Source organism: Anolis sagrei, chromosome 1 (assembly GCF_037176765.1).
Source record: "Anolis sagrei isolate rAnoSag1 chromosome 1, rAnoSag1.mat, whole genome shotgun sequence".
In the NCBI taxonomy this organism is placed as follows: Eukaryota; Metazoa; Chordata; class Lepidosauria; order Squamata; family Dactyloidae; genus Anolis; species Anolis sagrei.
In genome coordinates this window covers 77,057,763-77,082,173 of record NC_090021.1, presented here as the reverse complement: position 1 = coordinate 77,082,173, position 24,411 = coordinate 77,057,763, and the positions used below count along the sequence as shown (strand labels likewise).

Here is a 24,411-nt window from a genome sequence, read left to right as displayed (position 1 = left end):
CGTCCATTACGCCAAGTAAGCCGTTGCGGAACACTTTTTTATTCCAGGGGCGCAGAGGCGCCTCTGTAAATGCCCCTCCAGACATTCTGGAAAACCTACAACTCCCCGGTTGTTCTTGTTATAGCTGAACTCCAGCTGGCCTACGCGGGGAGCGGGGAGCCCGCAAGGGTTCGGAGGACTCAGGGGGGGGGGAGAGATAGAGAGGCCTCGCCGCTGTTGCCGGCTTCCGGGCCTGAGGGGAAGGCCCGGGGAAGGAGGAGAACAACAAAGCCGCTTCCCCTTTAAACATGCAAATGAGTTCCATGGGGCGCCCGGGCGCTAATCCCACCCCCGCATGCCAGCCAGCCAATTGGAGTCCCCGCGGCTTCCCAGGGAGGGAGGGAGAGGGGGTAACATCACACGGTCCCCGCCCCCTTTGCAGCTGCCGCCATTTTTAGCGGAAGAGGCGGGAGCAGTGGCGGAGGCTCCTTTTGTGGTCTTACGGGCAGAGCAAGCACTTGTCATCCAAAGAGGAGGAGGAGGAGGAGGAACCCGGCTCGGCCTGAGGAGAAGGGGGGGGGGGTCAACAGACACAAACTGCTCCCCTCCCCCACCCCTCCAAAGGGCAGGCCACCCTGGGATGCCTGTTACTAGGTTCTGGGTGCCATGGCCTCCCCGCGGGTTCTGTCAGGATCTCAAGGAAATGCGGGATGGAACTGCTTTCCACGCCACAGCCAAGTTCCCTTCATTTCTCTTCATTTCCCTTCAAGTTCAAAGGACATTTAATCAGCTACCAAGTTTGCAAAATTTGTGTTTTGTTTGTTTGTTTGTTAAAAATGCTATACAATTGTTTGGTTGTTCCTGACACGATCAATAAATAACACTCTTTCCAATTTTCCCACCAAAAAGCCTTGTGCCAGTAGCGGGGGCATTGTTTACCTCCTCTCTCCTGGCCTGAGGGAGCCCTAAGTGCCGCCCCCAGGGAAGAGGTGGCGTGCGCTGCCCTCCGCTTTGGCCTATCTCCCTCGCTCGCTGCCTCCGCCTCGTGCTTCTCCTCTGCTCCTCTCACTCTGAGGCCACGCGCGGCGCCTGCAAGCGCTCTCCTTCCCTAGAACGCCCTGCCCGTTGTCAGGTGACCAAGATGGTTTGCTGTTGTCGCTAAGGCGCTGGAGGCCATGTCGCCCGGCCTTCGAACTAACGGAGCATTCCTTCGCCCCTTTCCTGGTGCAAGCATCCCGATAGCAAGCTGATAGCTGGTGGGTATCTCTGTATTTATTTATTTTTTAAAGTCCAGGCAGAACTCTTTCCGGACGTTAGGTATTTTCTTGCGCCTTTGGCCTTCCATATAGGTGACCCAGAAGCAAGCCAAGAGCACTTCTTCCAAGTTTTGTTCTCTCTCTCAGGGCCCTTCCACACAGCCCTATATCTCAGGATAACAAGGCAGAAAACCCCACAAACTGGGTTATCTGAGTCCACACAGCCATATATCCAGTTCAAAGCAGAACATGTCGCAGTTTATTCAGCTGTGTGGAAGGGGCCCCAGAGGGATTTCGCTCAAGAGAGACAGAGACAGATGTCTCTCCTAACGAAGGCACAGTGTTCTGATAGATTGTATACTCTCACTGACTCCTTCTACACTGCCATATAATCCAGATTAGCAGATTGAACTGGATTATATTAGGCCCCTTCTACAGTACCATGGTGGAGCAGCAGGTTAAACCGCTTAGCTGCTGAACCTGCTGACTGAAAGGTTGGCGGTTCAGATCTGGGGATTGGAGTGAGCTCCTGTTGTTAGGCCCAGCTTCTGTTAGCCTAACAGTTCAAAAAGTGTGTGTGTGTGTGTGTGTGTGTATCAGTGATGGGGGGGGGGGGGCATGCCAAAATACTGTTTGCTTACCATTGAAAATTACCTAGGGCCGCCTCTGACTGTAAGAATACATCATTCCCCACAGATCACCTTACTAGGCGAATCTCCTATGCTAAATGCAACTGCTACTAGTTTTGGTGAGTTTGGGGCAGGGGTGAATTGGGCCAAGTTGGTAATATATATCTAAGTAGGCAATGGAGAATATTGGCAGCAACTGCCTTCTCCCTTTCAAAAAGGGATGTATTAGATGATGTTAGTTACAATTATTATTTATAGTTGCTGTTTTTCAAAGGAGATACCAGACTCAATTTCATACGTAGTGAAGAGAAAATAAGGTGTATTTAACTAAACTTACATTATTAGATGATTTCATGTGATGGTAATTTGCTTGCAGGGTTTGATTAGTTTGTTTTGCATACTGAATAGAGAATTTTGGAAGTTGCAGTCTCAAAAAGTAACTTTTCTAAGCATTGCCTCTCTCCCTTAGTCACATCTTGATTTGGAGTGGAAAAATAACCCTTTTATTTTCCAGGTCCAATTGCACTATCAGTGCCATAGCTCTTAGACAGCATGTCCTGGCAAGCATTGTGGATGTTCCAGCAATGCATTCAGAGAAGAGAGACAGAAAAACTTCCCAACTCACTCTTACCAACACTCAAGCACCACCATTGTTCTGAGAACTAAGAAAAGGGAAGGTTTTGATGTAATCCGAGGATCTTTACAGTGAATTTGACAAACATAGATGAACATCTTGCATTGGTAGCTATAGCTGTTTATAATTTTTGAAATTTCTGTGTAGCTCAGTCCAATGCTTCTAATACTATTTAGTCCTCAGCTTGAAATGAGGCAATGACAACAACAAAAATTTATTTATATCCCACCCCATCTCTCTGTGGGGGCTCAAGGTAGCTCACAGACATAAAAAGACAACTATTCAATGCCTTGTACAAATGCAAACTTATTTCTCTAGTATATATCAAAAAGTTGTCTAGCAATCTTAACATTAGAGAACATCAATCTGTGAAATATTCTGCTGAATTTGTTTTAATTGTTTTTGCATGAAGCCATCTTACATTTAAATTTCAACATTTACAAAGTTTATCACATCACAGTAACAGAATGATTAAAGCTGTTTTAAAAATACAATTCCCCACATGTTCCAAAACAACATTTAAGAAATTTCCAAAGGAATCCTGGGCAACAACAGTTGACACATATCATGCTACATGGAAATGCTACTATTTTGCCCGTGTTGAGCTTGAGACAAGATGTCTGCAAAGCAATAAGTTCAAGATGTACTCATTTCCTTCTGCAAGAAGCTATAAAGAAGCTAAAACAGCATGATTAGTTTATGCTGTTGTGGTTGTTGTGTCCTATGCCAAAAACAGAGGCTTACACCTTTCCACGACCGCATCCCTCTTGCCACCCTAAGTCTATCCTTGGATCAAATTTTCTGCTATCCTCATGCTGCCCAGAGAATTATGTAAGAAAGACATCAGAAAACAAATGCAAATCATTTTCTATAAAGATAAATGAAGGCACATTAAAATGGATCATTGCTTCCCCACTGCTATTACAAATCAAGCTGCACAAAACAAATTTGTCAAAAATGTTGAAAATATGCTTTGGTTCAAAGCAGTTTTGATTTTCAAAGTGAAAGGTACCTCCACAAAGTAGAAATTAACCAGAATACTGTTAACCCCATATAAGTTGCCCACTGGCTTCACCCTTTCAGAATGGACATAGTCATCTGTAAAGAGATTGCTCTTACTTGTATGCTAGACATTGCTTGCATGCAGGTGTTCCATGATGCCATGATACCTGCACATGTAACTTCTCCTTTGCAAACATCCATGAGCAGTACACAGTGAGGAGACATGCAATGTCAGGCCTGATGTCCTAATCATGCAATGTAGAACATCTACCCAGGTTGCAGTCCATCTTCAGGCAAAGTTGATGTTAATGAAACTAGTTGAGAGCCAACAGCAGCTAGTGTTTTCCATATCAAAGGTGCAGTGAAATGCATTTTCTGCATTTTAATAATTGAACAGAATTAGTCCTTGGAGTTGCAGGGTGGAAAGTTAACTTATGTATTTTTGGAGTGGAGTAGTAGAATAGTATAGTTGTTAGTGTTATTTTTATTTGGGGCAACTTTTTGTACATTAATAATAATGTAGTTGATTTGTAGATTCTGTACATATTTATACTGTATTTTTCTATATAGATTAAATAAAATTATTTAAAAATATTGTGTAACTAAATGTATATTCCCAGCATTGCCCAGATATCAAAGGGGCCACTGCTTGCCTCCTTTCTCCAGCTCTGAGAAGGCCTATCTCACAATGTCTCCATGGCATTTCTCTGGCAATGGTGGGCAGGCTCTCTTTGTGGCTCTTTCTTGCCTTTTTTTGTTTCCTTCATACACCTTCTTCTCCCTCCCTCCCCTCCCCTCCCTTTCTTCTTCACTTACTTTCCCTCATATATTCTTCCCTTCTTTTTCTTCCTTCCTTCCTTTACTTCATTGCTTCTTTCTTCCCTTCCTTTCTCTTCCCTTCTTTCTCTTTCTTTATTTTCCTTCCCTTCCTTTCCCTCATGACTTTTCCCCTTCTTTCCTCTCCCCTTTTTCTTTCTCCCCCTTCCTTTTTAATCCCTTCCTTTCTTCCCCTTCCCTTTATTTTATTCTTCCTTTCTTCGTTCCACTCATACACATTACCTAGCAGAAGCCAAGCTGCTTTACTCCCTTTCTTTCCCAGTCAAATCACAGAGAGACAGTTCTGCTAGGAATAGCCAATCTTTCACCTAGCCACAGCCAATCCACTTTTGTGCCTCTTCTTTTTCCCTCTGCTCTGGGCTCAAAAGGGATGGGATTTTTTTTTATCCAAACCACACAATTATTTTAAGTTAGATAATGAAGAGTATGTGTAAAAGGTTTAGTCCAGATCCATCAAGACATGTAGGAGTCTTTGTGGTACCAAGAACATATTTGACTTTAAGATGTATAGATGTAGGGTTGCAAAAGATTGATCTATCCATTGATTTTCTCAAGCATTCTCCATTCAACATTACTAAACACCACATGCATTTCACTCCATGAAAAATGTAACACCATAAACAAATTGTTTTATGGCCTAAAACTTTTCTGAGCAGGCAAGCCATATAAATTAAACAGTAAAATGCAATGAAGATGTTGAAAATTGTGTGTAATCTGAGAAGTTATATCATATTCACGGAGCTCATTGTGGCTCAGGCATTCTAGCCTTGAAGGAAAAGAAACAACTGCTTCATCAGCTGCACACTGAGATGTACATCGAACACCTAGCATCTCTTTACGTCAAGTGCATTTATTTGCATATGGGGCGACAGGCAATGCATCATGCTTAATGACTTTTATGAAGACAGGTTTGCACCAAATTAAAGTTATGCCAGTACATACAATAGATTTGATTAAGTCTTCTTATCACACTTGGGGCATGCTTGCTAACCCAACTCACTGTGTTATATCACTATAAAGCAGGGTCCCAAATTGCATGGAGAACCCCCACAGGTAAAGAGTTGTTTCCCTGCTTCAGTACTTCTCTTTCTATCATAGGGAAGAAAGTTTTCTGTTTTCACTTTTCATAGAATGTTTAGGTATTCACAGAGATTTGTTCCCAGAGACCACATGGCTTCCAATCTCAATTATTCCTCTTCACCAAATCCTGTATAGCATGTAGATGCCCCATTTGCACCTATAGACATTGACCTAACCCTAAGCAGGCTTCATTGTACAGAACTAGTGGTTCTGTGCTTCCACATTTTCATCTCATATATGCATATATTTCTATTTTCATAAATTAATAATGGAATATGTTATTTTCATCAGACATCTCCATAAAAGTCAACGGAGCCAGGAAAAACACAAATTTCCATTCAGATGAACCATGAAGATTAGCAAGAGTGCACAGATCCTCTTTGCTGGAATCAGAACAAGATCTTTTGTAAGTCAGGGAGACAACACCCAAGGTTTCCATCTTCTAACCATCATGGAAGTGAATCAGTACTGTTTTATTTTAAAAGGCAGCCAGTTGTTTTATCTTCATGTTAGATCATCAGTTCCAAACAAGTTTACAAACAAGATAAGAAAATTTACAAAATCTTCCTCCAAAGTTAAGAGGTTTTGATTCATTACATTTTAAACAATTCAGATATGCAATAATAGTAGTTAAAATAAACCCATCTCAAGCTCAAGTGTCATACTGATGAATTCACAGTGGTACATCTTGTTTGGGGTTATCCCCATTTAGGGGTGTTGCTATGGCAACAGTGTTCCTGGTATGGTTTTCCATGGAGCTCATTCGAATAGCTGAGGTGCTGTGCAAGTAACTAGTAGATTTCCGTTGAGGCGGCACCATGCGACAACAAACCTGGCTATTGAAATGCCGCCTGAAGCTCTCGCTGAGAAAATAGAGGGCAAATGGGTTGACGCATGAATTGGAGAAGCTGAGCACTCGGGCTACCAAAGTAGCAACCATATGGCCAAATGATGGATCAATCGTGTTGTAGTTAAAGGACCTATACATGTAAAGCACATGAGTAGGCAGCCAGCACACAGCAAAAAGTCCAACGAAGACTAGTACAATTTTAGCCAGACGCTTTCGGGTTTCCATCTAGAATGAGAAAATTAAAGATTCAGACTCCATCAAAATACATAACTTTATGCTCTTTCTTCACTTTCACAATCTATACATATGCAAGCAGAAAAGGTGATAGCATGGAAGCCACAACAATTTTTTTTCATATCCAGATATTTTCTGGTTCAATTTTTTTGTACACGTGGCATTAGAGAGAATCTTGTATTTCTACATAACATTCTATTGATATTGTAGATTTTACCTATTTCTTCATAAATGGGTAAGAGCAGTCCAGATTTGACTGAGTTGACCAACCCAACAAATTGAGGCATATTTTCTGCTGAATACTCAGAGTCTGCTTATCAGACCATAGAGAGTTATCCTCCCATCTAATTTTAAAACTTCTTTTTAAAGAAATTCTTCAAAATACTCTTGCACTATCTAGAGGTATAAAAGGCAAGGAAGCTGCTTTATATTCAGGAGAGACCCTCCTCTCCTTCAAGAAACTTCTGAAAACACACCTACGTACTCCTGGAGAGGAGGACGACTAGCACAACCAGCACTTTATGGCTGCTATGGTCTATTTTGAATTACACCTGATGCTTGACACCTTTTGCAGTTTGGTCGTTTTAATTGTTTAGGGCATATGCTGTTGTGCAATTATGTTTTATTGGTATAATAATGTTTTCCTAGTATTTGTTATTTTTTAATTTGAATTCTCTTATTGTAATAAGTCTGTTAATGTTTATTTCCCATGTTTTGATATTGTGTGGTTTAATTATGGCATTGAATGTTTGCCTCTGGGGAGAGAGGGCGGCCTAGAAATAAAGTATTATTATTATTATTATTATTATTATTATTATTAAAGTATGAAGTAATACATACTTTCTGTTTACTTCCTCCTTATTTCAACATCTCTCCCAAACATAACTCAATTAAAACATGGGCAGTAGGTACTAGTAAAACCAGAATTGCAAATTCAATATTTTTTTACTCCACAAGAAAATGGAGGCTGGGGAGCACCTTGCCTCCAGAATTACTATGAAGCCTGTCAACTGGCTAGGTTACTAGAATTAGATATTGGAGAGCCCAAAAGATGGGTTAGGATAGAGAAATTAACAAACGGGTGGGAATGTGGATCTTGCATTATGGGGAACATTGTGGGGAAAGAACTAAAAAAAATAAAAGGAGGCCCCTTGTTATCAACAATGGCCTGTTGGGAAAAATGGCAAAACAAACTCCCACTAAATAAAATAAACAAGCTCCCAATAGGTTCCATAGACAACAGAAAACCCTAGCCATATCACAATATGCTAAAGAAACTGGAACAGAATGGAATAACAAAGATTGATGACTTACTAAAACCAGATGGAACTGTAATGCAATGGGAGGAAATAAAAGATAAATGTGGGCTTGGAAATTGGTTACAATGGGAAGGGCTGTCTAAAAAGCTAACAGAATTGAAGACTAAGGAAATCTCAGAAACAAATCTCGACAAAATAATAAAATGGAAAGTTAAGAAGGAGAAAGGAATCATGGGATTTATATATAAAACAATCACAGAAATACAATATAACACAAAATCTACCCTAATAGAAGTCTGGAACAAGGAATTAAGTTGCAGTGAGAGTGAAATAGACAATTGGATGGATTCAATCAATAAAATAAAACATCTAAAGATTAAAGAAATGCAACAGAAAATACTGACAAAATGGTACAGAGCTCCCATGCAATTGGTGCATATTATGAAAATGTGCCCAAAATTATGTTGGCACAACTGTGGAAAAATAGGAACATACACCCACATGTGGTGGGAATGCGAAAAATCCAAAAGTTCCATGAAATAATCAGGAAGGAAATGGAGGAGCTATTAGGGATAAATATAGAATGGAACAAGACTCAATTTTTCACCCAGAAATTGGAAAGTTAAGGGGAATATAAAGAAAGTGAGGAAATAATAAAACAATGATAGAGGCAATCAAAGCCTCAGTGGCCCTGGGCTGGAAGAACCACAAGAAATGGGATATAAAAACTTTGTATAAATATCTAGCTGATTACCTTCTCCAAGATTATATTAGCGAAAGGAAAAGTTACTATACGAAGGGTCAAAGCAGGACGACACGGGAAGCAAAATGGAAGGGTCTTATATACAGAATAAAGGGGAAAGATAAATATACGGTGTTAAATAAGACTATTCTCATGATTGAACAATTGTAATAAACACAGCAAAAGTACTTAACTATTCCTGGACGTGGGGGGGGGGGGTTGTGGTGGTGATGGGATTGGGGAAAATACTGGTATTTTGAATGTTAATCTCAAAGATGGTATGTTTCTATGTATTATACAATTAAAAAATAAAAAAGCCATCTCTCCCAAACAATAACAAAAGCCAGTATGTGCCAGCACTACTTTCAGAATAGCCCTCTCATTACTTTCCTTCTACCAAAAAATGAAAATGTTCCTATCTCAACATGCTTCTGGAAGTTGGTTGTGGTGGTCTTTTAATATTGTGTTTTTATCTGCTTTTGATAAAATTTAAAATAGCTTTGTTTCTATGGATTATTTAGTAGGGATATATAAATATGTTTATGTATACATTGCACAGACATATATACACACAAATATAAAAATTTGGAGTCAAGACCAAAGACAATATTAAAATCATAGAGATTAACAATTTACAAGAACAATTTATAAAATTTTAAAACCATAGAAATTTTAAAAATATAAGAACATCAGTAATATATGTGTCTGTGTGTATCGAATTAATTTTCTTGTAACTATGATGTTAATATTCTATAAGTATTCTTGAGTCAGAATATTCATAAAAAGACAGGATATAAAAGAGGAGGAAGGAGGAGGGGAGAAAATGACTTCTTGTGTTTATGACGCTTATTTAGTTTAACCCACAGTTTTGGTTGTTTATAAGTTATATTGAGTCTATTTTATTATATGTCTTGTCTTGAGTGCTGTTTATTTGTTGTTTGGCATTGAAAGTTTGCCACTTTTGCTATTTCTTGTATATTGCCTTGAGTCCCTTCAGGGAGAGAAGGTGGTCTATAAATATATTATTATTATTACTATTATTATTATCAATGAAAAATGGACTCCACAGAACTTTAAGAAAATAAGCTTATTATGCATTTTATTCTGCTTTGTTACATCACTTTTCCTTCATGCAAATGACATCATTGTTTTCTGTGAAATTGCACAGAAATTGTATTCATCTGGAACAGTGGTTCTCAACCTGTGGGTCCCCCAGGTGTTTTGGCCTACAACCCCCAGAAATCCCAGCTAATTTACTAGCTGTTTTGATTTCTGGGAATTGAAGCCCAAAACACCTGGGGACCCAAAGGTTGAGAACCACTGAGCTACAACAATTCTCAAACTCAAATGGGAGGCTAGCATTGTTCCCCTCAATGTCCTGGGACTAGTATCATATTTATGACATAATACTACCATAATACTACCAAGAATCCCTTTTTCCTTTGCAAACTTGCATACCTTCCAACTTCTCACAAATGAAAATAAGGATATAAATATTTTTGTAAGGATATGTTGAGAATGAGAGGAAAAAGGAAGAAAAAATAGCCCAACAAGAAGAATTAAGATAGAGAGAAAAAGAGAGCAAGGGTGATAGAAGGAAGGGTGAAAGTTACTTGGATAATGGAAAAAGATGTCTAGGAAATGACTAGCATAAACAGGGAAATAAAGGAAAAGTGAGAGACCCACAGCCTATGAAACTGAAGGAGATGGGGAGGAGTCCAGCCTTTCTGAGCTTTCTTGAGGGTGGGGGCTCTTTTACTACCTGAGGTCCTGGGCTGCCTGCTTGTGTTGTTGGCTTTGAGGGTTAAGCAATCAGTTGGATGATCACTCCCTGCTCTTGTGTTTCAGCCCAAAACCAGCAGGCTGGGGCAGAGAGGGAGAAAAGACTGAGCCAGCAGCGGCCTTTGAACAAATGGTGAAATCAATATGTTTGATTTGTTTTCTGAAAGCCGTTTTGGTTGTTAATGCTGATTCAGTGACAAAAGGATACTGAAAGAGAGAGCAACAATTTGCTTCCCAAGGTCTCCTTTGCCTCCAGCCAGTGCCTCTCCTTTCACTGAATCTACTTAAATAGGTTGTCTTTCTTTGTTCTCTTTGCCATTGATTGTTTCTCCTTGTTCTGAGCATCTTTAGAAAATAAAAAAGCAGGTAGTCAGCTCCTGTTACTGTTCACATTCAATTGTGCGTTGCTATCGCATACCTAGACAAACACGCATGCCTACTGCCTTCTCCTCTCTTAGCCAATGCTTCCTTCCCATTGAACCCTGATAGAGTCAGTCTGAAAGTTGAGAGGGGAGGAGGTGAACTCATTGATATTCTACAATAGCCCAGGCTTTGAAGTAGGCTGAAGGGTTTTTGTTTTTGGCCCATATGTAGACAGTTAAATTGAATTCTTTACTGTCACCACTTACTGTGGGGTGTGAATTTGATCCACAAACCTGGGATCAGATCCTGTGATATAAGCCTTTCTGGAAGGGCCCTCTGACTCTACTGTCACTTACTCTTGTGTGCGAAACATTACTCATTGGTTAAATATACTCTGTTTCAGGAATAAACTTGTTTTCTTATAGAACAGAAGAGATTATATATCTTAGAGAGAAGTCCAAATCTATTCTCCCTAATTTTGTCTCATAATTTCACCTTTCATAATTTCACTTTAAAGAAAAAAGAAAGCCTAGAATCTAGTCTAGATGGTGATCCAACTATTCAGCAATGGATAGTATGACTAAAATTCCACCCACTGGCTGGTATAGAAATCTTAGCCCAAGAAACTCCAAAGGCTTGTAAAAAGAAGCATGCATGTGGCATTAAAGAGACACAATTTTGCAAGGAAGATACTGTAAACTAGTACATCACAGTCTGCTAACTAAATCTGATACCTATTATGTTCATGAATAAAAGGAATATATTCGAAAATAATTAAAATTATATGAACAACAAAAAAAATACAGGATTGAATTTCTGAAAATAAATCTGGAATCCAATCAGTGTTCAGGAAAATAGTAGGGTGCCCTTGACATTCAGCTCATTTAGAGAAAACCTCATTGTGTTGTTTAAATGGTTTTAAACAGTATTTATATCCTTTAAGACATTGTATTAAAGTGATTTTATTCATGTTTCATTTTAATCTACATTGTCAGTCTTGTGTCCCACATTGGGAGAAAGATAGAATAAAAATACAACACAACATGATCGATCTGTGAGTGGAGCTCAGACCAGAAGAACATTGACAAGTGCAGTTATTTTGACAGCCCTGTTGAATATTAGTGTCTGAGTGGGGTTACAAAACATCCTGAGAATAAATGGAGGGGGAGGGGCTATTAACAGGGTCATTTTAGTAGTGCTGGTGTATCTGCATTTTCACATAAGATCTGATCCCTCTTGAAGGTGTGTGAGGTTTTTCAGATACTTACTCTATCTTAAAACAATTATACATGTGGTGACTTACCTGTTTTTTAGTTTGTTCACTGTATTCCCCTGGAAGATCATGTGCACTTTTGATTAAAGTCCTTGCAATATGGAAGTAGTAAATACTAATTATGGTGAGTGGAATGAGGAGGTATATCAGAAGTATCATCACTGAATGGATCCTTGGGTGCAAATCATCCTTCAATGGATATCTTATGCATTCTGTAAAGCTGATATTGTCTGCGTCATTGATGTGTGCCACTTCAGAGAATACTGCTTCAGGAACTGCTAGCAGAATTGAAATCACCCAGATGGCTATAGCTTTAATACAGGTCCACAGGACTGCATTGGGTGCTTGAATATCCATTGGATAGACAATTGCCTTGTACCTAAAAGTGAATAAGGAAAGATTAATGTTATCTTTTGAAGAAGACAATCTTTTATTGAAAAGATATAGCTAGAATCATTCCAGGAAGGGGAAGGAAGACAGAAAATATAACAAGAAGCAGGTATAAGTTCATATACTTCTATTCAAAAAAGGCTGTAAAATAAAAATATCTGCAAGTCATCACATCACAGGCAACACATTTCAAATACAGTAACTTTTTGGTGCTGCAGATATTATTATAGAAACCTAATTCTATTTGCTTACTTGAAAATAACACAGTGGGGCTTTCTACTGGGCAGATATATGCAGAAGTGTGCTGTGAATCATTTAAAATTAAACACAGATGTTAAAAGCTGTGTTTTTCCCCCTACTATTGGTTGTGGTAGTGCTGCTGGCATTGACTTACATTACCTTTATAAAATGGAGCCATCTCTAGAAATCCTGCATGAAAATGTACTGCATGAAGGACTAACCCCAGTTTATCTGTAAAGTGGTCCCTACGGACATCAATTTCTGTTCCGTTGAAGAGATATGGCCCACACACACATTCTTTCTGCTCCATTCTGGCAAGGATAATGAAAACAATTTGTCTTCAGACTTCAAGGGTCAAGTGATTTCAAGCTTCTTACAAACAACCGTGATTAATGATGTCCAGAAATGTGAAGCTAGAGATTTGCTCCTTTTATTAAACACCAGTTAACCAATAAGGATGTTGATTAGATTAAGAAATCCCCTTAGTAAATCTAAATCCCCTAGTAAATCTAGACAGCTCATTGCTGAGCACTGTGGAAGAGAGAAAAACACAGGCTCCCATGTCTCATATGCTCCAGAGAGAGATGTTCAGCTGTCATAAATCCAAGACAGCCAGCATTTGTGCAGCTGGGTATGGAATGAATGCAGCTCCTGAGACTAAGTCCCAGATTAATGTGGTTCTTAAGTAATCTAATTTTAATGAGTCTGGATCATAGATGATTAGCTTATTTGCGGCTGGAAACCCCGTCAGAATACTGCATACTGTGGTTTGGAAAATTGAAATCTGGATAAAGCTCACTGCCTTTATGAAACCAGGACACCTCTGAACATGTCTGGTGCCTCAAAAGATAACAGAACCAAAGTCTGATTGTCACCAATATTTGTGCTGGCACTGGAATTTAAGAAAGACATTATGAGGAAACAAATAGAGGGCTTGATTTAGGATTTGGTTTTGTGGAAATGTCTAGATCAGTGGTTTTCAACCTGTGGGTCCCCAGATGTTTTGGCCTTCAACTCCCAGAAATCCTAATAGCTGGTAAACTGGCTGGGATTTCTGGGAGTTGTAGGCCAAAACACCTGGGGACCCACAGGTTGAGAGCCACAGCTCTAGGGAAAGAAAATGAAGGTTAAATGTTCATTGACACGTTCACTTTTAAATCCAAAGGCAAATTGTATGATGGCTTCTCTAACTGCTGTGCTTTATGGTTTTGTAAGTTTTGTAAGACCATTAAATTAAATTAAATTGCTTGACAATTAGGATAACACCCTAATTCCAGTACCTATTCTTTTTTTAAAAAAAAACAAAACCTTTATACTTTCTTGACAAATAACATATTTATGCTGTGTGCAATTTTCTCCACAAAATACTGATGAAGGAAGCAGAAGTGAAATTCATTAAAATTTCACTTCTCTAAATTTAAGACTGGTTTCCAAAATTTGTTGCACTTAGCTCTCCAACGTGTTACAAAATCAGGGGAAAAAATCTAGGGCCATTCTGTGCCTTTTTCTTTTTAAAAGCAATGATCCATCAAGGATCTTAGAAGAACAAGTAGATCTTTTTGTAGGTACTGTCCAAATGCAAAGGCTGCTTTTTTTTTTAGGAAACTACCTTTACCTATTCATCTAAAATGTAGTAAATAACATGGGCGCCTTAAAATTAAATGGCTGACAGCTCTGTGTGTGTGTCTGTGTGTATATACACATATGCAGAGAGATGTAGCATAAAGATTTTCTACACTTATTTATCGATGACTTGGCATGAAATAATGTACTTAGCATTTTCATCCATTTGTATCAAAAAGGAAAAATAGTCATTTAAAAATTTTGGTAATAGTCAATGAGAGGCAAAATCTTGGATTTCTAAATTTCAACTCTGGTTGAAATTCCACTCAAGGCAAAGTATGAGACAGGCTCTGATTTCAGCGAAGCCATCAAAGTAGTCAATTTTCTAACAAAGGCAGCTAAATTAAGATTCAAACCAAATCTTATGTTTTATGCACATCTATACTATATAGCAAGTGTTTAAATACAAATGATAATATGTATTGCTTTAAACGGAGACTGCAAATGTCATATAGGAGCCACAGTGGCGCAGCAGGTTAAACCACTAAGTTGCAGAACTTTGTTGTTGTTGTTCATTCGTTCAGTCGTCTCCGACTCTTCGTGACCTCATGGACCAGCCCACGCCAGAGCTCCCTGTCGGCCGTTACCACCCTCAGCTCTCTCAAGGTCAGTCCAGTCACTTCAAGGATGCCATCCATCCATCTTGCCCTTGGTCGGCCCCTCTTCCTTTTGCCTTCCACTTTCCCCAGCATAATTGTCTTCTCTAGGCTTTCCTGTCTCCTCATGATGTGGCCAAAGTACTTCAACTTTGTCTCTAGTATCTTTCCCTCCAGTGAGCAGTCGGGCTTTATTTCCTGGAGGATGGACTGGTTGGATCTTCTCGCAGTCCAAGGCACTCTCAGAACTTTCCTCCAGCACCACAGTTCAAAAGCATCGATCTTCCTTCGCTCAGCCTTCCCTAAGGTCCAGCTCTCACATCCGTAGGTTACTACAGGGAATACCATGGCTTTGACTAGGCGGATCTTTGTTGCCAGTCTGATGTCTCTACTCTTTACTATTTTATCGAGATTGGACATTGCTCTCCTCCCAAGAAGTAAGCGTCTTCTGATTTCCTGGCCACAGTCTGCATCTGCAGTAATCTTTGCACCAAGAAATACAAAGTCTGTCACGGCCTCCACGGTTTCTCCCTCTATTTCCCAGTTGTCAATCATTCTTGTTGCCATAATCTTGGTTTTTTTGACGTTTAGCTGCAACCCGGCTTTTGCGCTTTCTTCTTTCACCTTGATTAGAAGGTTCCTCAGCTCCTCCTCACTTTCGGCCATCAGAGTGGTGTCATCTGCATATCTGAGGTTGTTAATGTTTCTTCCAGCAATTTTCACCCCAGCTTTGCATTCATCCAGCCCCGCACATCGCATGATGTGTTCTGCATACAAGTTAAAAAGGTTGGGTGAGAGGATGCAGCCTTGCCGTACGCCTTTCCCAATCTTGAACCAGTCTGTTGTTCCGTGGTCAGTTCTGACTGTTGCTACTTGGTCCTTGTACAGATTCCTCAGGAGAGAGACAAGGTGGCTTGGGATGCCCATCTCACTAAGAACTTGCCACAATTTATTATGATCCACACAGTCAAAGGCTTTGGAATAGTCAATGAAGCAGAAGTAGATGTTTTTCTGAAACTCCCTGCTTTTCTCCATTATCCAGCGGATATTGGCAATTTGGTCTCTCGTTCCTCTACCTTTTCTAAACCCAGCCTGAACATCTGGCAACTCTCGCTCCATGTATTGCTGGAGTCTTCCTTGCAGGATCTTGAGCATTACCTTACTGGCATGAGAAATAAGGGCCACTGTACGGAAGTTGGAGCAGTCTTTTGCATTTCCCTTTTTTGGTATGGGGATATAAGTTGATTTTTTCCAGTCTGATGGCCATTCTTGTGTTTTCCATATTTGCTGGCAAATGGCATGCATCACCTTGAAGAACTTAAGAACTTTATAATAACTTTATTTTATACTCCGCCTCCATCTCCCTGAAGGGACTCAGGATGGCTTACATGGGGACAAATCCGATCAACATAGTTAAAAGATAACATATTAAAATATTCAACAACAGCATAAAACAAAATAAAACAACATTATAAAACATAAAAGCAAACATCAAACCAACCAATTAACAAGAATAATTAGTTTGCTGAACTAATCAGAACTTGCCGACCGGAAAGTCAGTAGTTCAAATCCGTGGGATGGGGTGAGCTCCTGTTGCAAACCCCAGCTTCTGCCAGCCTAGCAGATGGAAAACATGCAAATGTGAGTAGATGAGTAGATACCGCTTCGGTGGGAAGGTAATGGCGCTCCATGCAGTCATGCCAGCCACATGACCTAGGAGGTATCTACAGACAATGCCAGCTCTTTGGATTAGAAATGGAGATGAGCACTATCCCCGAGAGTCAGGCTTAATGTCAAGAGGAAACCTTTACCTTTACCTTACAAATGACATTCATGACCATGGAAATACTGTAGAATGCAACTGAACAGAATTAGAATTCTCAGAAACATGTTTTAAACAAGTGTCAGATCTCTCTCACATAGTGATTTTTCAGAATCAAGAAGTTATTTTTCTTCAAGAACATCTGAATTCAAGTGCACTTAGTAACTGCACTTGGATTCAATTAAATTGTTAGTTAATATGCATCTCATGGGCATATATTTCTTTGTTTAGGAAAATGTATGGAGCATTTCATCCATGCTGAATGTTCAACAATTGGTATGTGCAATAGCAAACAAATCAATAGATGGTTTATAGATAAGTTTTTTTTATAGAAAACACTTCTGGTTCCAAGCATTTTGGGTAAGGAATACTCAACCTATACAAAGCACAAATGCTATAACCAGCTTTAGTAAAATGTGGGTGTGTATATAAAACCTACATACATATAACATGGCTTTCATGAGAGTTTATTAAAATAAATGAGAGTTTATTTTAATCATTCCATTTCAATGTTCTCAGTCCTTAATGAATTCATCTCAGTGGCCTATTCCGCAAAAAATTGTATTCCGCAAAAAAGTGAAGACCTGGTTGTTTGAGCAGGCGTTCAAATAGTTAGTGCAATGAGTGTAATGAACGTAGGAATGGAACAATGGATGACGGATCTGGATCATGTTTTCAGTGATGAGACGTTAGTGAATGGCTATTGTTGTTAATTGTATAGGACTGTATAAGGTGTTATGATGTTACTGTTTTTTACCGTGTTACTGTAGTATCGTATTTTTGCTGTTCTGTTGTTAACCGCTGTGAGTCGCCTAAGGGCTGAGAACAGCGGTATACAAATAAAGTAAATAAATAAATAATAAATAAATAAATATTACACAAGGGAAACTGTTGTTTATGCTCCTGAAAACAGTCCATGGAGAAAGTCTGCATTAATGTGAAATTAACCAACTAATCTACATACAATATTGCAACACATGAGTAACTCATCAGTAGTTCCCTACAACTGCTTGGAGGGACCACCACATTACAAGCACACCATATTTCTGGCCTGTTACATGTGTCAGATTGCTTCTTGGAATGTCAGGAAGCTAATAAGATTTTTTCACCTATAGCTGAGACATTTCAGGCAGGGAAATGGAGACTATTTCATTGTTATCAAGTGGTATCCTGTGTTAGCCCTTCTCCAAATATTAAACAAAATCTCAATTTCATATAGTTGACTGTGTTCAGAAGCATTTCCGATTGCACAAAAATGAATCAAGAAGCTGCCTCTTGAGGCAGGTCTGCTCAGATAAGCAAGATCAATGTTTATCTCCCAGAGACACAATTACAAGTGAAGAAGGTCAAATCCACATATCATTTTTTTCTCCCACATAAATGATTGAAAGCAGAGGGCAGTGTGGTGATAGTTTCTTAACCATTTATCCTCATAATACCTTTATTTCATGGTACTATGCTCCCTATTTCCTCCTTCTACTTTAAATAGCCAGCAGCAGATGCCAAGATTAAAGAAAAGCTGTGAAAGTCTTCATGTTATATTGCAAAATGCTGCTAACTCAGTCCACAGTGGTAAACAAGTTTGTTGTCAGACATTTTCCTTAGTTAACAGACTAGATCCATTGCTGGTATTAAGTGGTGGGGGGGCAGAAATGCCCTTGTAATTTCATCTTTCAAGAGAAGAGAACTACCTAATTCATGATCTACATACAGAAATATCTTTAAATCCTATTCCCAATACTACCTGTCAATGTAGTGATACACATTAGTTCGGACAGAGATGAATAGAGAAAGATCTGAAATGTAATATGTTTTTGGAAAAGTGCAAAGAAGTGCGAAATTCAGACATAGTTCATCAGAAATCTTGACAGTAAACTCAAAGAAGTCTTTCCAAAATAATACTTGTTTTCATATTATCAATTTACCTCATAAATTGGATTTTACAGGGCTTCACACAACATTTTCCACTCATCATTCTCCCTTATTTTCCACTGCTACTTCTGTCCATTCTTTTACAAGAAATGATCTATTTGGGGAAGAAAAATGGAATAGCTACACAGTGCCTTCTAATGACAACTATGAAAACCCCTCAGGCTATGGATTGTTTTGTAGATAAAGCAATGTCATCACTGCAGAAAAAGGCTTAGGAAAAATCCAAGGTTTGCAGAAATACAAAGCAAGGGTGCTGGGAGGAACCACTGAAAAACAATTAGAAAAAATTGTTCATCCTAAATCACTGAAAATGGAGGACAGAAAAGTGGATTTGATTGATTGATTGATTGTTGTGCAGAGAGAGACTAATAAAGCAAACCTAGAATCAAGGACCTTGGAAGATGTCATAACTGGATAGCAGTGAATTGCCCAAAAGAAGCACTACATACTGCAACATTGTGTTGAAATGTCACTGATTTCTGGTGAAGAAATGGAGCTGTGAACAGCGTCTCAGCAAGCTGGCTGAAACATTGGGACATCCCTGGGGGCTTATCAACCTTTTGAAGTTGAGAAATACTTTTTCAGAAAGAAAAAGGATGTGCACAAACCCTCAAGAGTCAATAATTTCACCTTCTCCACTGAAACAGGAGGATGGGAGAGAGAGGAGAGAGACATCGTGCACCCAGGGACGTTGTCATGCAAGCAGATACAGAGAAAAACAGCTCCAATTCACTTCTTGTACTACTTTATTTACACAAGGCTGAAAAAATGAAAATATGCCCTTAAATGTGCTGTAAATTTATCAACTTCATTGAGAAAAACTTCTCTGGGAGGTAAATTGCATTTTTCCCTCTCATGGAAATTGTAGATATAAAAAGGACTTTAAAATCTAAATACAGGAACTATTTTTCAAGAATTTTCTAAGTCTGTTTGATTAAACTATCTGGTGAGACCAATTACAAAGGGTGAAAGTAAATTAATTTGTTAAAGGTTATGATATAAGAACTGTAGGAATTAAAATTGTTTAACATACCTAAGAACTCCATAGCTATAACATCCTGGGGACCTCATGGAGCCTCTGGACTGAGTCCAAACAGCAAATAAGACATGAAGTGACCACAGAGATGAACCATAGAGATAAAACCATAGAGAAAAGCATAGAGAAAACCAAAGAGCTTGAGGTACAGTTTGAAATACAGAAAGCAGGGAAACAATTGAAAGGACTGTAAGCAGCAACATACTAAAAGTGAAAATGGATGAAGGAAGCAGTACATTCAAATGAAACGACTGCAAGGTCAAAAAGACCAAGATTCAAAGATCAGGAAGACTGAAAGAAGATTCCAGGAAAGGATCTCTTCCACAAGAAGAATATCCAATGAGGGAAATCTTGACCCAATTAAGAACCATTACTGATAGAATGAAAAAAAATTGGAGGCCAGGATTGACAAGGGAATTGCACAGGCTGAAAATTATTTACAGAAAGGACAACAAGAAATGAAGAAAAATATGCAACAAATGGTAGGCACAATGAGTCCTATTTTGAAGCAGCAGAAACAGTAAAAACAGAAAATAAAGATTAATAATAATAAAATTTATTACTTGCCCGCCTCTCCTCACAGATCAATATGGGTTACAACATTGCTAAAACACACATTCATCTAAAAACATTCTTTAAAATACACATATTAAAACATATTTCCACAAAATACATATTAAAATACACACACAAAAAGATTAAACATAAGATGCAAGTTTAAAATTCATCATTAAAACTGTCTAGGTAGACCTGCCAGATGAGATAAGTCTTCACTTGTATCTTAAATTGTGTCAGCTGATCGTGCTGTTGGAGCTCTCCTGGCAGGTCATTCCACAGTCTTGGGGCAGCTAAGGAAAAGGTCCTCTGAGTGACGGTTGCCAGTCAGGTTCTGGCAGGCTGGGGTTGATGTCCAAAAAAAGCTAAATGTTCAGGGTGGATTGTACGGGAGAAGATGATCCCTTAGATAATTGAAGAGACCGAAAAGGAGATGTTAGTGGACTTTTAAAGAGATTCAATCTAGCTCTATAGATTAGATGACGCACAATGAGAAAACTCTTTGAGGTTGAAAGGAATACTGAAATCTGTACAGGAACTTGATAAGGCAATAACAAAAATTATGGCTGGAATCCTTAGCAGACCGGAGCAAGTGGTTGAGACTCAAATTGATAGGACCCTTAAGATCCAATCTCGAAATGCAATAAGAAATAAACTTCCAAGAAATGTGATTGTGTTGTTCACAAGAAAGAATCAGACCAAGTTTTGCAAACCTTCACCAAAGATCTGACTGAAATAGGAAAGACCAGGATTGCAGTACTAAGAGAACTTCCATCTCAGACAATACAGAAAAGAAGAGAGTATTTTTTCCTGATAGATTCAGATGGAAAAACATAGAAGAACTGATGATATCTTATAAATGACAAAGGTATTGGTTAACATTAGGCATGAAGTCCCAGGATTTCTATGAGAGGTTCAGAAAAGACCTAGAGGAAAGAACAGAGGACAAAGAAGAAAGTGAACATTTGGGGAGGGAGAGAGATGGTAACCTCAATAGATCCTGGATAAATATGTTCAGCTACAGTGGCAGGCCACTCCACATGATGAAGAAGAATTGGATGATCATCTACGATTTCAAGAACGAAGGCCCTGAGGATAGTTTCTTTAAAAATAAATGGACTGGATTCAGCAAACAAGACGAGGATATTATATTATTTGCAATTACTAGTTTGGGGGCGGGGGGAGAAATTCCCATTTTATTTATGCATTACAAAAATGATGGCAGAAATGGACAAATTGATCAGGTTTATACAATTCCCATACTCTCCCAAACTTGAGGAAGAAATATATTATTATAATAAATAGAGATGGACAAATTGACTAAGTTGATACTATTGTCAGATTCTTCCAAATTTGAAAAAGAATAGCAGCCTTTTATTGACTATTTAAAAGAAGAAAAGAAAAAATATTGGGTTTTCTATAATATTGAGGGGAAATTAGTAGTATAGGGATGTAGGAATAACAAGAAAAGAAAAAATAGAGAAGTCAGTGACAAGAATATCAGGATCCCCAATGGTATCCAAGGGATCCTGGAAAGTAAATCTATCAGAGATAAGAAGGTTTTTATGACAAAAATAATAGATTTTTTGAAGAGGACAGCAGAGACAAGGTAGGAAGTGTTAGTTAGGCCTTTCTATTTTCCATTTCTCAAGTTTTCTATTTCCTTTGTTTCAAAACACTCTACACCCCCTTTTTTATTCTTGTGTTTTAGATTAGAAAATAAATGCTCTTTTTATTATTTGCTTTTAAACAGCATACAAACCTTTTTAGTATCAAACAGCAACAAAATAAGATCAAAATATATGGTGTTATATATATGCAATAAAAATTATATGGGAGGAAAAAAAGAAATACCACTTATCTGTTCACATCTATTCTCTTAGACAAAAATAATAGTGAGGGTTTTTTGTTTTTGTTTTTCCATATTAACGAGTTCCTGTGCTCCTTACCCCCTGCAAAATGGATAGTCTACTATATAGATTAAAACTTTACAAAACATTCATAATATACAGCAAAACATTTAGATTCATTATGTATTAAATTTGTTTTAAACTATGACATTCATATACTCAAACAGAATACATTGCAAAATACCAAAACTACTAGGCAGCACTTTACTAAGGTGCTTCTACAAAAGGCTGGGACTCAAGGGAAGAAGATTAAACTGCATGACAGGGTTCTTCCTCCACCTGTCTCAACCCCACACTTTCCTTTGCCCTTCTTCGCTGGGCAAAAGAATTGCTTTTGGGACAGAGAAGGACATGAGCGATGGGCTCCCCAGAATCTTCCTATGGCATTTCTTTCCTTTTCCTCCTTCTCTTCCTTCTTCCTTCCTTCCTTCCTTCCTTCCTTCCTTTCCCTTCCCTTCCTTCCCTTCCTATCTTCCTTCCTTTTCTTCCTAGCTTTCATTCCCTTCCTTCCTTCCCTTCCCCTTCCTTCCTTCCATTCCTTTCCTTCCAACCTTCTCTTCACTTTATTCCTTTCCTTCCTTACCTGTTCTGTCCTTCCCTTTCCCTTCCTTCCCATTCCATTTCCCTTCTGCTTTCCTTTCCTGTCCTTCCTTTCATTCCTTCCCTTTCTCCCCTTCCTTTCTTTGCCTTCCTTTCCTTCTTACCTTATCTTCCCTTGTTTCCTTCATTTCTTTTCCTGTCCTTCCTTTCCTTCCCTCCTTCCTTTCCTTCCCTCCTTCCTTCCCTTCCTCCCCTTCCTTCCTTTCATTCCTCCCCTCTCTTCCCTTCTTTTCTTTTTCTTCTTTCCCTTCCTTCCTTCCTTCCCTTCCCTTCCCATCCCTTCTTCCTTCCCTCCTGGCTCTTGCTGTGCTCCCGCGACGGGACTCACCTGTCTGCGCTGAGGGCGGTGAGGGTGAAGACGGAGACGCCGACGGAGGTGAGCTGGATGGCCGGGAGCAGCTTGCAGCCGAGGCTCCCGAAGGGCCAGCCCTGGAGGAAGAAGCGCGAGGCGTCGACGGGGACGCAGGTGAGGAGCAGGAGGAGGTCCCCGGCCGCCAGGCTGGCGATGAAGAGGTTGGGCACGCTGCGCCGGTTGGCCCGCTGCCCCACCAGCACCTTCAGCAGCACCGCGTTGCCCGCCGCGCCCACCCCCATCAGCAGCAGGTACAGCGAGGGCACCGCGCAGCGCAGCGCCACCAGGCCCGGGGGCTCCTCCGCGGCGGGGAGGCCCTCCTCCCAGGGGAAGGGCAAGGAGAAGGGCGGCTCCGCGGAGGGAGGAGCCGCGCCCTCCGCCACGCTCCCGTTGCCCCCCGGCGCCGACTCCCACGACACGTTGCCCCCAGGCCAGCCCCGACCGGGGGTCAGCGCCATCGCTTTGGCCCGCTTCCCTTGCCTCCCTTCTCTGAACTTTCTCCGAGTCCAAGCGAGCCAAACCCGAGAAAAGAGCCCGCTTCGCGCCCCACCAACCCGGTGGAGCACGAGAGGAAAGCTCGCGTCGAGGACTAAAGCGGGTCTGACTCGCTGGCAGAAAGTCTCCTTTATAAGCGTCGAGGTCCGCCTCCGCCGGGAGGAGCCCTCCGTCGGGAGGAAACGGGGGCTCTTAATGCCGAGAGGGAGGGAGGGAGGGATGGAGACAACGGGTTTCCCTCTCCCCTTCGGACAAGAGTCCTCGAGGGAGACGTTCCCCATCCAGAGGTGGGAGTGAGCTCTCTCTTCTCCGCCTTGGAAGAGCGAATGTGTCCAAAGAGGAGGTCCTGAGTAGGTTCCAAAGCTGGTGGGAAGACGTAGGCGGGGGTAGGGGCCACTCGTACCAGTCTCTCATCCCTTACTCTTGGTGACCTGAGTGCCATCTCACTCTCTACTAGGATTTCCTACTGAGCGAAGATGCCCCAGAATAACTCAACTTCGAAAGGGAAAGAAATCTTTTCTAGTGCCACCCTGGAAGATTCAACCCTTCCACTCCGCATAGAGACCCCTTTCCCTCTTCTCCACAGAAACCACAGAGTCGCCATCCTGACAGGCGGTGGGTGAAGGGGAACTGTCCGCCCCAACGTGCTGAAAGGCGTGTTAGAAGAACATTTTGCCCTTTTCTTGCAAGGGGCCCCCCGTTTAAGTGGCTGAGGGAGAAAAGGAAGGGGTCTGAGGCCAGGAATTGTGGGAGTTGAAGTCCAAAACAGCAGGAGTGCTAAGTTTGCCCCTACTTGTTATAGATTATAGGAAAGAGCTATTACTTACTTAGGTGCTACCTCCTTGTTGGAGTAGTATAGCCTTCCAGAATCAGTGTACTGATAGTGGGTTCATAGGTGACTGTGGAGCCCTATTCTTGACCTGCATCTTCCGTGGTGAGG

The 24,411-nt window shown here is 40.2% G+C and overlaps 1 protein-coding gene across 1 annotated transcript; it reads right to left on the bottom strand.

The window, feature by feature from the left end:
• Nucleotides 1–5,171: 5,171 nt before the first annotated feature.
• Nucleotides 5,172–23,653, bottom strand: NMBR (neuromedin B receptor). Its single transcript, XM_060753471.2, has 3 exons — nt 22,953–23,653; nt 11,951–12,299; nt 5,172–6,492 (listed from the first exon to the last, which is right to left on the bottom strand). Exons 1-3 carry the CDS (start codon nt 23,432–23,434, stop codon nt 6,091–6,093), a joined length of 1,233 nt encoding a protein of 410 aa, XP_060609454.2. The 5' UTR covers nt 23,435–23,653; the 3' UTR covers nt 5,172–6,090.
• Between the last annotated feature and the right edge of the window lie 758 nt (nt 23,654–24,411).

Bases quoted from the DNA above. Each gene is read 5' to 3' on its own strand.
- NMBR (XM_060753471.2), bottom strand. From the start codon at position 23,434: ATGGCGCTGACCCCCGGTCGGGGCTGGCCTGGGGGCAACGTGTCGTGG. The intron at 12,300-22,952 runs GTGAGTCCCGTC...ATTCACTTTTAG, and splicing joins ACCGCCCTCAGCGCAGACAG to GTACAAGGCAATTGTCTATC. The intron at 6,493-11,950 runs GTAAGTCACCAC...TTCTCATTCTAG, and splicing joins GTGAACAAACTAAAAAACAG to ATGGAAACCCGAAAGCGTCT.